General features: G+C 41.1%; 1 protein-coding gene across 4 annotated transcripts in view; it reads left to right on the top strand.

The window, feature by feature from the left end:
* Positions 1-13,269, top strand: part of ACBD6 (acyl-CoA binding domain containing 6) — a 107,548-nt gene that overhangs the window by 48,259 nt on the left and 46,020 nt on the right. For 3 of the 4 annotated variants that reach the window (XM_029081128.2, XM_029081126.2, XM_029081129.2), the window contains one exon: positions 6,475-6,564. The exons of the other annotated variant lie outside the window; for it this stretch is intronic. In XM_029081128.2, coding sequence (XP_028936961.1) covers positions 6,475-6,564 — 90 coding nt within the window. The remainder of the gene's footprint in view (positions 1-6,474; positions 6,565-13,269) is intronic. 4 annotated transcript variants of the gene reach the window in all.

Genomic DNA, 13,269 nt, shown 5'->3' with positions numbered 1-13,269 from the left:
TTTGAATAAATTTGTGACTCATGGCAGAATAAAATTTATATTCAGTTGGCTTGAGGAACTGCTACCAAACTGACCAACTTGACAGTAGCAGCCCAAGCCAGGCAGAGAAGATTTAAGAGGCAGGGTCAGTCCACTAAAGCTAAATTTATGATTTTTTATTCCAGATTTGAGAGGGGGGGAAATGCATCCTCTTAAATAACCTCTGCTTAGCAGTATATGTTCTGTGGGGTACTGTTGTTAATTAAAATATTAGTTCAGTAGAAAATTGTTCATTCACATTAATGACTGGGACATATATTTTGAATTTGAAATTCCGAAAAGTTTTCATGAATACAAACAATTTAGGGAGAGCCCTAAATGAAAGAAATCATCTAAATTTCCCAAATAATATCTCCCATTTCAAATTGAAAATGCAGATTCTACATTATTTGTTACTACAGCTGTACTTTCATAAATGCTAACCTGGGGATACTTTGGGAAACTGACAGAATTTGGCAGAAATGCCCAACACTCTCCATAACTATGGCACTGGATTTAGTTCAAATCCAAGATGAGGTCCCGAAATTTCACTGGTGTTGCCCATTCAAATGGCATGATAGAATGGCCAAAGAATAGGCCCTGCCACGTAATCAGATCAGTGTTGAAGCAGTGCTTGTCAAAACTCAGATTTACTGGGGAGAGGATATGAGAGAAAAATGGATGATACCAGAATACCAAAGCAGCTGGTATACTGAAATGGGAATGTGCAAGTAAGGAAGGAGAGCAGAACAAGCATTTTTAGGGGTCAAGTGAAGCACAGTCTCAAATAATGAAGTGGAGCAGGGCCCACTGGGAGGAAACAGTAGCAGACAGCACTGGCTTGATGTCTAACAATTAGATGAAGGATGGTTCACCTCTACCAGAAGCTTTGGAAAGACTGTCAAATCTGCAGTGGCAGGCAGTAGATATAACTGTCACAGCAGTGTGGCAAAAGATTGTCTTTCCATGTACCCAGTGCATACTGGATTGGGCACATCCTCTCACCCAGGGTAAGATCTCACCATCAGTAACGTTATCTTTGAACAAAAGGAAGGTTTAAAATAGAGAGCTGTCTTTCATGTTAATATAAATGTGTGTGTATATATATATATATATATATGTGTGTGTATGTATATATATATGTATATATATATAGCATATCATGATGGAAAGATGCTTTTAAAATACCCATTTATGATTAATAGTGCTTTTACAGAACCGGGTGTATATTATAGTATGTTATAAATCAGCAGTGCTAACGTGCATCAGGTGATCTTTTAAAGTAGACAGTAGTAGCCCTTGAATTTGACCTCAGTTCACGGTAAGGATACTAAAACCTTTGCTTACAAGAGAATCTTTTAATATTTGTCATTTGTGGTAGCTCTAGAATATATAAATGTCTTCCCTCTTTTGGGATTAAGGGCAGATTTGGGGACATGTAGAGTAACTCTTCAAAGTGGAATATTTGCATTTACAGGTTGAAACAAATGATTTAAAGGGGGTGGGGGGAACTGCCAGAAGCAGCCAGTCTGTCAGTACTCATGACACCTTAAAGAAGCCATGATGCAGGCATGAGAACCTGAGCTAGTGGAGGCCCACAGAAGCCACAGGGTGGCACAGCTCAGGCCAAAGATGTAATGAGCTTTGCCCAGTCACTGTAAATCCCAAGCAGCTTCATCAGAACTTTCTACGATTTAAAGTGTTACATTTTCACATAGAGGAGGAGCAACTTGGGGAGCCTGCCTACTAATGCTTAATTATTTCTCAGTCACTGTAACCATGATCAGTCACATTAGTCAGTGTTATTTATTGAGCGCTTACTATACCAGCACTGTTCTAAGCACTGGGGGAGAGTACAATCCCACAGAGTTAGTAGACCTGTTCCCTGCTGACAATGAGTTTATAGGCTAGAGGGGGAGAAACTGTAACAATGCAAAATCCATACCTTTGGAGTTTCCATTTTTACTAGCAATTTAAAGATTTTTTTTACCTGTGTTTATCAGTGCGTTTAACCTCATAGTCTTTCTTTTCGTCTTGCATTTTACAATGCAAAAATATTACTAAGTAGATAGTACTAATGTAACTTTCATCTGCACTTGCACAGAAAGTCACTGTCAGAAAATTCATTCTAATTCAAGGTTAATTAGTGTACCATTAAAATAATGTGTTACGAAAATTAATTACATAGGTCAAAAAGTGTGTTAAAAAGCTTAATGTAAATGTCTGGGATCACATCATCCTTCTTGAAACCATGTTACGCACATGCCCTCGTGCTGAAAAAATATCCAAAGATGAAAATCACTTGTGAGGTCCAGTCATAGGTGTTTCCCCTAAAGTAAATTTTTGGCAGAGAATATGGGAAATTTAACATGTAACACCCATTAAGAATGAAATAAGTTTCTTGTCCACTTCCCCGTGGCAATGTCCAAAAAATTTCTATGCTAGCATAACTTGTTTAAATGCTTCTAGTTTTCAAAATGAAAAAAAGGAAACTGGGAACGCCCTTGATGGAAAGTCGGAAAGGAATTTCATCATTCTGGAGCCTTCTTGAGGGCATTTGAACCTCGAAGCATATACCAGGATTTCAGATGACTGGAAGTAGGCTTTCTTTGCATTTTGAGGGTCTTCAGGCCTCCTTGTACTATTATCTGGAGGATTGGATTGGGACCAGGAAGCTCCATAACCCCCTGCCTCATTACTACCCAGGCCAATCATAAGCAAGATTCTTCCAAGGCCTCCTGAGAGTTCCTAATGGTGAAGGAAATAGTGAAGAAATTCCAGGAATATGGAAATAAACAAGTCCCCAGAAGACTCTTGAAGTTGATTAGCGTTCTGGAGCCTCCCATCTGCTTCGGAGTCCTTCAGGCTGTGAGTTGGGTCAGGGACAGCAAAAAACCACCTCTGAGAAGCCATGGACTCTGAATCTGTTTGGGTGCCTCACAGATTGGCTTGGGTGCCAGCCTACTCACTTAGGGTGATCCTGAGAGCCCCAGAGGGATACATGTCTGGAATTTGGAGTGGATGAAGGAGAGAAATAGATCCCAAGCCACAGGGCCTTAAAGGGCCTTGAACATTATGGGTTTGTGTTTTGCTTTCTCAATAGGATGTGCATTCCTATCATCTTACAACAGTTAAGCAGCTATGTTAAGTCAATGGGAATGCACATCCAGTTGTCAAATGGCAGAATGTTTAATAATTTCCCATTTTAGGGTAGCAAAAGGTACACCTTTTGCACAAGTGCTTAATAAACTATTAATTTTGAAATCATTTATATTAATAGTTGAACTTAGCAACTATAATGTGTATATGTTAAAATTACAGTTATTAATTATAGAGAAGGTGAAACACTTCCAAGTGACAAAGTAGAAGATATGAAGCATTACCAATTTCTAAATTTTTTCTTTAATTTATAAAAATAATTTTGGAGTTGTGCATTCAAAGGATGGCAATATGCCTCTGGGAAGTTTTGGAATTAGTAAACAGAACAACTGAATGATTGGGCAGGCAACACATACCAAAATCATGACTTGCTACACAACCTAAAACATTTTCTTAGAGGCATTTTCAAGTCATCTTGTCTGGTTTTTCATGGCTACTCATTTTACTTCTGACTTCAAGTGACTTCTAGCTGATTAGTAGAATTTATTGACCATTTACGATGTGAAGAGCACTGTACTAAGTGCTTGGGAGAGTACAATAAAGGAAGGAGACAGGATCTCTTCCCACCAGGTATTTACAGTCTAATGGGGTTTGTCTATACCAGGTACATCAGGCTCACATCTATGAATGGGGCACCTAGGAGGTTATACAAGCTCTATGTGAAACTGCTGCAAATCAGGAATTCATTTTATGTAAAAGAATGATCAACTAGTTCCTTATAGTTAAATTGAATAAAAGGAAATAAAACTTGTGAATAGAAATATTATTATTCATTTGCTATTATAGTGTTAGTGGATGAGATTTCTATGGAACTAGGGATGGGAGAGGGGGGAGAGAGAGAAAAAGACAGACCAACAGAGAGAGAACAAGAATAAAAATGAATATATACACACCAGAATGAGAACATAGTGTCATAGTGGGAAAAGAGGGAGGGAGGTAGACCGATATAGTTATTAGTCTAATAGGGAGCAAGAGGGAAGATAAAGGTTCATTCATTCAATAGTATTTATTGAGCGCTTACTATGTGCAGAGCACTGTACTAAGCGCTTGGGATGAACAAGTCGGCAACAAATAGAGACAGTCCCTGCCGTTTGACGGGCTTACAGTCTAATCGGGGGAGACGGACAGACGAGAACAATGGCAATAAACAGAGTCAAGGGGAAGAACATCTCGTAAAAACAATGGCAAAAAATAGAATCAAGGCGATGTACAATTCATTAACAAAATAAATAGGGTAACGAAAATATATACAGTTGAGCAGATGAGTACAGTGCTGTGGGGATGGGAAGGGAGAGGTGGAGGAGCAGAGGGAAAAGGGGAAAATGAGGGTTTAGCTGCAGAGAGGTAAAGGGGGGATGGCAGAGGGAGTAGAGGGAGAAGAGGAGCTCAGTCTGGGAACGCCTCTTGGAGGAGGTGAGTTTTAAGTAGGGTTTTGAAGAGGGAAAGAGAATCAGTTTGGCAGAGGTGAGGAGGGAGGGCGTTCCAGGACCGCGGGAGGACGTGACCCAGGGGTCGACGGCGGGATAGGCGAGACCGAGGGACGGCGAGGAGGTGGGCAGCAGAGGAGCGGAGCGTGCGGGGTGGGCGGTAGAAAGAGAGAAGGGAGGAGAGGTAGGAAGGGGCAAGGTGATGGAGAGCCTTGAAGCCTAGAGTGAGGAGTTTTTGTTTGGAGCGGAGGTTGATAGGCAACCACTGGAGTTGTTTAAGAAGGGGAGTGACATGCCCAGATCGTTTCTGCAGGAAAATGAGCCGGGCAGCGGAGTGAAGAATAGACTGGAGCGGGGCGAGAGAGGAGGAAGGGAGGTCAGAGAGAAGGCTGACACAGTAGTCTAGCCAGGATATAACGAGAGCCCGTAACAGTAAGGTAGCCGTAAAGGTGCCCCACCCCTATTTCTGCAGTGCAACTCCATCTTCTGGTAGGGAGGACTACAAGCAAAATGATCTTCCAAAGTCTTGGAGAGCTATCTAGATACCAACAGCAACAGCATCTCCAACCTGAAACAAGGAAGTAGGCTGTAGGCAGAGGTAGGGACAAGATGGTCTCTCTTGCATCTTTCTTTTATCTTCCCTCTACAGAGTAATGGTTCATCCTCCTCCCATTTAGCACCTTTTATAAATCCACCTGAAACAGGTATTCCCAAGCAAATAGGAGCAACTCAAGTATTTAAGAAGAAAGGTGCAAGATGCATGACATAAATTGTGGCATTATTTATACATTTTTTTTCCAAAAGGCTTCCCTTTAATTAGATGAAGAAATAGCTACATCAGGAAAAGTTTGAAAAAGGGAGTGGGTGGAGAAAGTTTTGTTTTGAGAGGTGTTCTTCTAATACCCCCCTTTGCCGCATTTTATATTGTCTTAATCTCTCCTAAAACCAACATAAAGCAGGGATTTGAGTTTAATATAGAAAAACATTCCATTCTCTAAACATGACCGCACCACCACCGTCTTCAAAAAACAGTGCTAAACTGCACATCAGTCAGTCATCAGGAAGATCCTTAGCTTTTGGTATCCAGCTTACTGGATAGAGCACAGGCCTGGGAATCAGAAGAACCTGAGTTCTGATGCCAGCTCCACCACTTTACTTATCTGCTGTAAGATCTTGGGCAAGTCACTTAATTTCTCTGGGCTTCAGTATCCTCATCTGTAAAATGGACACCAAGACTGTGAGCCCCATGTGAGATATGGGCTGTAGGCAACTTGATTAACTTGAATCTACCCCATGCACTTAGTACAGTATCTAGCATGTAGTAAGCACATAAATGCACCTCCCCCCCCCAAAAAAAAGATAGAACTCTCACATCCACTAAACCTGAGCCCTTGTCACTTCAAAATATAGTTATCACACTTGCTGGGATCTGTGAGTGCGCTTGCCTGATGATTCAGTACTTCTTTTCCTTCCAGGTATTCACCATCAGCAGTCTGTCTACACAGAAACATCTTGAGTGTGACTTGCTTAAAAACGTGCAGGTGACAAAACCATAACCATGTTCAAAGAATATTTGAATGAAAAATTGGGGTGTCCAAGTCAATTGAATCCATTGCAGTGATTAAACAGAGCCCATTTTAGACTTGTACCTAGTTCCAAAAGCAGGTTTGCCCACCATTTTATTTAATCCAAATTTCATTTATTTAGGGTGATCTCAACTAAAAACGTATTCATCCCTAAAGAAGTGGTGGCCAAAGATTTTCCATATCCTTGGCATGGGTTCACTCCTTAAAATAAGTATTCTAAGAGTAAATTACTGCTTTAATAATGAGCTTTTTTAAACTCACATGTAACTTTTTCAAAATTTCAGGGCAGGGCTCTGCTCCATTGGGCTTGTGACCGAGGACACAAAGAGCTGGTTTCAATATTGCTGCAGTTCACAGCTGACATTAACAGCCAGGTAAGGGATGACAGAAGACAGCATTTGTATGGTGCTGTGCATTGTATTTTCTTCAAGTCATATTTATTATTCCTGTGGGCCTCAATCTGTTGGTGAGAGTGAGGAAAACATATTATAGGAATAAAGGGATTGTCCAGTAACAGCTTTCAAGACAACAGTGTCCCTTTTAGTACTCTGAAAAAAGTCATTTACTAGGCAGTACCATCATGCCCTGAAAGAGTTAATAGATGAGAAGTCAATTCTGAAATTATTTTATTAATGCTCATTCACCAAAGATTCAATACCCAGTAACTTTTTCACAGGATCTTTTCATTTGCTTAATGTTGGAGCTCTATAGAATATAAAACTTATTCTAAGGTTATTTTTCATTTTAACAATGTTAGATACCTATGGTTTTTCCTACTACTGAAATACAGCTACAAAAGTGGGTGGGAAATCATTAGAGAAAAAGCTAAAGCAGTGAATAAAAATTTAGGAATGGAAATGTACACTAGCTTTTTGAAGTCACTAAAAATTTACTTGGACTAAATAAACCCCAAGTTTTTGCAACATTATATAGCCACATATCTTCCAAGGATGTGCTGAAGAAGAAAAATACTTGGCTATGCACAAATACAGTTTCTTGAATTGCTTTTTGGTTAAGACACTTCACAGTAAATACACTTGCTCTTTCATAGTTGTATGTGAGGTAATTTTTATGACTGTGCTTTGGATCTTGGTTTCCTTCATTTCTAAAGAATGGTAGCTTGCAAAACAATCACATTTACTGGAAAGTGCCACAGTCAAGTCACCCTAATTGCAGTGGCCACCCTCACCTGTGTGACTGCTGCGGGGCAAGAAAAGGGCAAGCTTTGTGGTATCGTTAGGGAAGGTAGTATTCCCAAAGTGGCGGAAATGCAGCTTGTTGCCACCATCAGCATCCCAGCCCATCCTCAGCCTTGAAGATGCTGCCATCCAACTCACTGGGTAGCATTGTTCATAAGCAATGAGAAAGAAGGATGCATGCTTGGGATGAAGTTAACTTTTATTATTAATTTTTTTGACATTTTATTATTTATCAATTATTATTTTAAACACTTCTATATGTCAGGCACTGTGCTAAGAGCTGGGATAGATAAAAGATAATCAGATCAAGATCCCACAGAATGAGGGTGTAAATTGAGGGAACTGAGGCACAGATTTGTTCTGAGCAGGCCACTGGAAGAGCTAGAAGTAGAACCCAGATCCCATGACTCCCAGGCCCGTGATCTTTCCATTGGGACTTGTTATCTGCAAGACATCAGTTTAGTTGGTCCCCCTACTTATTATCCCAGCCAAGCGTTCTGGCTTTGAGAAGCAGCATGGCCGAGAGAAAAGATCACGGGCCTGGGAATCAGAGGACCTGGGTTCTGGTCCTGGCTCAGTGGAAAGAGCACGGGCTTTGGAGTCAGGGCTCATGAGTTCGAATCCCAGCTCTGCCACTTGTCAGCTCTGTGACTGTGGGCAAGTCACTTAACTTCTCTGTGCCTCAGTTCCCTCATCTGTAAAATGGGGATTAAGACTGTGAGCCCCACGTGGGACAACCTGATTCCCCTGTGTCTACCCCAGCGCTTAGAACAGTGCTCGGCACATAGTAAGCGCTTAACAAATACCAACATTATTAAGTATACCATTTGTCTGCTTGTTGGCCTTATCAAACCCCTTAACTTCTCTATGCCTCAGTTACCTCATCCATAAAATAGGGACTGAGACTGTGAGCCCCATATGGGACATGGACTTTTGTCCAACCTGATTAGCTTATACCTACCAACCCTTTTATATTGTACTTTCCCAAGTGCTTAATACAGTGTTCTGCACACAATAAGCACTCAATAAATATGACTGATTGATTAATCTACCCCAGCACTTAGAACAGTGCCTGGCCCATTAATAAGCACTTACCAGATACCATTAAAAAAAATTAATTCTTGTGCCTCAGCTTTTTCATATCAATAAGGGACAATCAATACCTGTTCTCCCTCCTCCTTTGACTGTGAGTGTCATGTAGGACAGGGACATGCAATACATGCAAAGAAGAGACTTAAAAAACTGAATCCTTTTACCTCTGAGAGGAAAATAAAGGCAAACTGACTTTTATTAATCATTCACTGCTACCTCACAAACAAAAGAAATCTGGCTAGAAAGAGAAGTTATTCCCTACAAAAGAAAAGGAATACACTAGTAAAGCAAGGCACAAGAAAACCAAGTTTATTCCCAAATCCATGTGCTTTGGGAATGTATTAAAGACACTGAAAAACTTACAATTTCTAGAGTAAAAAAACTTTAGAGGTCAGGCGGTATGTGTTTTATTCTTACTTTAAAGAGATGTTACCTTTGAAAAAGCCTGCTTCCAGGGAGTTCTTTTGAGTGTTAGTAATTAGCTCTAATTGTATTCCTGACTCTTCTGTAAAGAAGTGGTAAGTGATTTGCCATGGTGGGGGGTGAAGGATTGGGTGAAACAAAATAGACATTCCTGCTTTATGTTGAAAAGAGACATTTATGTAATCGAATTACCTAAATCCTCTGAGCCACAGGCCATTTCTCAGTGGGTGGCTAGAGAGTGAGTGTGTGTGTGTGTGTGTGTGTGTGTGTGTGTGTGTGTGTGTTCCCATGCATATGTGCTTGTAATGTTTTGAGAGAATCTGTTACCCTCAGAATCCAGAGGTTATTCACAGAGAAATTAAATCAGCAAGTCAAGAAACCCACGAGATTTCCTCCTTCCTGGATTCCCTGAGTGTTTCATCATACCCACAGGGAGTAGACCTAGGAATCCAGGTAGTGCTTGAGAGACTTGTAAATTCAAGAATCTTCAGAAAACCATTTGCTTCTGGGATCCCCCATGGAATTCTAGTCATGAGTCTGGGGATCTGATCTGGAACCCTTCTGGCTTCCTTGTGCCCTTAGAACCTTGGCCTCATCATCCCAGGAGTCCATGGGTTTGATGACTTAGTATAGCCCCACCCAGGCTCGAACTCAGTCACATTCCGATCCAGTCCCGAGCCTTACCCACTACCAGCATGTGGAACTCCTTTCCAGCGCATGTGCAACGTTGTCTTAAGGGATACTGGGAGTTGTAGTCCTGGTACTCAATTTAAGTTCCGCTCATTCAGATGCTGAGTTGTAGTCGTGGTACTCTGGGGGCCAGAGAGGGGCATAGAGACCTTTGTATCCAGCGGGGCACAAATAGCCTCTGCATCAGCTCCACATGGCTCATCCTCATGACCTCCTAGGCTTGGAGCAAATGGAGTCAGTGCTCCCAGTGAGCACCAATAGAATCCTGCAGGGTCCAGAGGCAGGCGGGGATCACATCCTACTGATAGAGGGCACTCCATCTCCTGACCCTTACTGGCCCCGAGGGGCAGGGCAGGCTAGCTATGGTTTTCTTCCCTGCTCAGAAAGCTGTTGTCTTGGTGCTAGGCCCATTTGATCAATCATCCCTTCCAATCCCCATCGACCTGGTGCCTGTCCTTGACCATTCATGATCATTTTTTTTTAATGGTACAAGTTAGGCTCTTACTCTGTGTCAAGCACTGTTCTAGTGCAGGAGTAGATAAAAGTTAACAATTAATGAAACGGCTGCATATAGAATTGAAGGATGTAATTCCTTAGTTACTGTGGGTTATATCCACAGGCACAAATGTATACGTCATCCGTTAGCCTCAACTTTCCCAAGCCCTTATTACAGTGCTCTGCACACAGTAAGTGCTTAATAAATACAATAGGGTGAATGAATTGCAAGTTAGAGTCTGAATTAGCAATATATTATAAATATGAACCCAGTAATGTGCTAGAAAGCAGTTCCTTTAAGGTGTATCAGGGAAAAGGTGATAGATTGGATGTTATGCTGCTTGATAAATTATTGGAACAATGGAGTTTACTGTTGTTTTTCTAAGCAGTAGTCCAAAGTATACCCAGGGAGGATAAGTACATAGTGGCAGTAGAGGCAATGTCATCTTCAAACTGAAGAACAACTCTACTAGTGGGAGTCCAAATGTGCATGAAGTGTGAATAACAACAAAATAGTCATGGCAGCTGGGATGGTTCCACACACACTAGTTAAGCATCTTAAAAAATAGACGCTTAAGAAACGGAGGTTCATTATTTGCTGACCTCTACTCAAAACACGTGTCATGTTACCCGGATAATTTTTTTTCTCTGATCGGTATACTGAGGTTGGCTTTATCATTTTTGAATGTATAAAAAGATGAGATGAATTCAAGAAATAAAAATACAGTGGTGATAATGTTGAACTCTGCTCTTAGCTACAGAAAGGAGGAATCTTCCTTCTGCCCCTTCTGATTCTGTGATTGAAACAGGCACGTACCTCCTGGGCTGCAGCTGCTTGTACTGCCACTTGCTTTGTTCCACCCCAACATGGCCCTTGAAGCCGCGTTGAAGAGCTGTTGTAGGGAAGAGAAGTGGCAGCTGCCGTGCTCACAGCCGAATTGTCAGTAGTGTGTACCCTCATTCCCCCAACCCCTAGGCCTGCCCCTCAACGGTCCTGGATACCCTCATGAATTTTCACTTTGCACTGTACTACCTTCCATTTCCATTAAATCCGTTTAATTGTCCCATCACAAATCAGTCGTATCCCATTCTCTCCTTCTCCATTTCCTACTCTCCCACCTCCCCCCAACCAGGGGCAGAATCATATTCAGTTATAGTAATTATGGCGATATCTCAGTTGTTTATGTTTGCTGTCCCACAGCCCTGAGATAACTTAAAAACAACCTCATGGAAAAAAGTAAGCCATTATCCAGGTAATTAATTGAAAACAGACTGAGTCCTCCTGTACCGCATGGACAGATTTGATTTCCTTGCCACTTCTGTCACCCTCAAGCAGGTCTGGGTGCAAGTAGAAACCAACACTAAAATGAGTAAGGGATTTAAAAAATCATTTGCCAGCTTTATATGCATAGCACCTTTTTCTGAGGCACTCAAAGCGCTTCACTTATATTGCCTCATTTATATTCACAGTGGCCTTGTATTGTGTATATAGGTGGCAGGTGTTATGCCCATTTTCTACCATAATTGAGAAAATTAAGGCACAGGGAGTAGCCCAGCAAATGCTGAAATGTCATATAATCGCTCGAGGGCAATGATCTATGGGGCATGTGGCAGGTTATTCTTTTCAATCATTTAACTTATAGGTATAAAATCCAAATTGTAATCTATGATGCTCCATTTCATCCCAGGTTTTACAGTCTCAAGAGGAATGGAAATTAAGGCAAAATTGGGACATAAAATTCTAATGCAGAAGAGAGAGGAAGAATCAGATGATGATATCTGCAACTCCTAGTCATTGACAGAGTGATCAGATGCATGCAGGGCTGAGAGGCAGAGACCCTGCAAGGAAACTGTTACCTAGACAGAAACCAAACACAGTGAGGTGAATGAACTTAGATCAGTCATGTGGGCACCAATGTGCTTGCCAAAAATCCAGATTCCACAACCCTAAAGACCCTAAGATGTCTGTTTGTAAGGCATCTCTGGGTCCGTGGATTAGCAATTGAAACAGCCATCCAGGGATGGAAGGAAGCCCTTCCTTGTCTCCAGAGAGTCCTGAAATAGGTTTTGACACCCTGAACCTGCTTCCTGAAAGTGTGATTAGGTTGCCTCTTTAAAGGCAGTCTGGGCACCCCAGAAGGCAAATTTGTGCATTGGTGCAACCTGCCAAGGGATGAAATGTTGTCTTATGAAAACATTCAGAATCCAGGTTGAAGAAAGGAAGGTTATGTCCTTTTAGCAAACACTTTGTCCCTTTGAATTAGGAATTAGAGCTATTTTGGATGGTTCTCTTCCCTCTCTCTGTAGAATTACTCTGTTCTGCCTTGGTTTCTAGGTTTATGCAGACTTCAGCAACAGGAGACACAAATTAGATTGCAAATCTAGTTATCCCACATGGTATTATATAACACTTCCTTTTAATTACCCAAGGAAGTCACTTCACTTATCACTTGCATTGAATGTCATAGAAATGAGTCTATAGGAATGGAAAGAGTCTTGTGAATCCAGTTTAGAGAACATGAACAGTATGGCTCCTGAACAGGTTTTGTTTATTCTCTTTCAGTTTACCTCATGCCAAAAGTATAGCTTTATCTTGCTTCTGAGCTTGATCTGACGTTGCTATTGATGAGATTAAAAAACACAAAACAAAACCAAAGATTCTTAGCTGCTTTTCCTTTACTCCTACCACCTTTCATCAGTAAACTGAGGCTCTGTCAATTCAGATGCTAACATGCTCTGAATCTCGGGGCTTCTGGAGTCAGTCTCACAAAATAGCTTTCCTCCTTATAATTCCTTCTTTCATGTCTTTATTGGAAAACTCTTTTCAAATGGAGACAATACAAACATAATAAATGGCAGAGAAGGTTCATCTCCCTCATGACTCAATCCTTCTCAAACAACATTATTATTGACTGGCGTATTGGTTGCCAAAAAGGAAAATCAATTTTATTAGAAGTAGTTGCCTGGCCACAGATCATGGTACTAGCCCAGCAAAGACAGGCTGATTTTATCAACTATCTGAAGACTAATTTCCACCATTAGCCAGAAACGAAGTAGGAATTATAGATATGTCAAAGTCCACTTGAGATTTTTCTGTCATTTTTTTCCTCTTCATTGCTCATCTCCAAAAGAGATATATGTCTGGGTATTCTTTCATTTCACTGCTGCCTCTAAGTGCTA

This window comes from Ornithorhynchus anatinus, chromosome 16 (assembly GCF_004115215.2).
Source record: "Ornithorhynchus anatinus isolate Pmale09 chromosome 16, mOrnAna1.pri.v4, whole genome shotgun sequence".
Taxonomy (NCBI): Eukaryota; Metazoa; Chordata; class Mammalia; order Monotremata; family Ornithorhynchidae; genus Ornithorhynchus; species Ornithorhynchus anatinus.
Note: the sequence above shows the minus strand (reverse complement) of the source record. Positions and strands in the feature narration are given on the sequence as shown.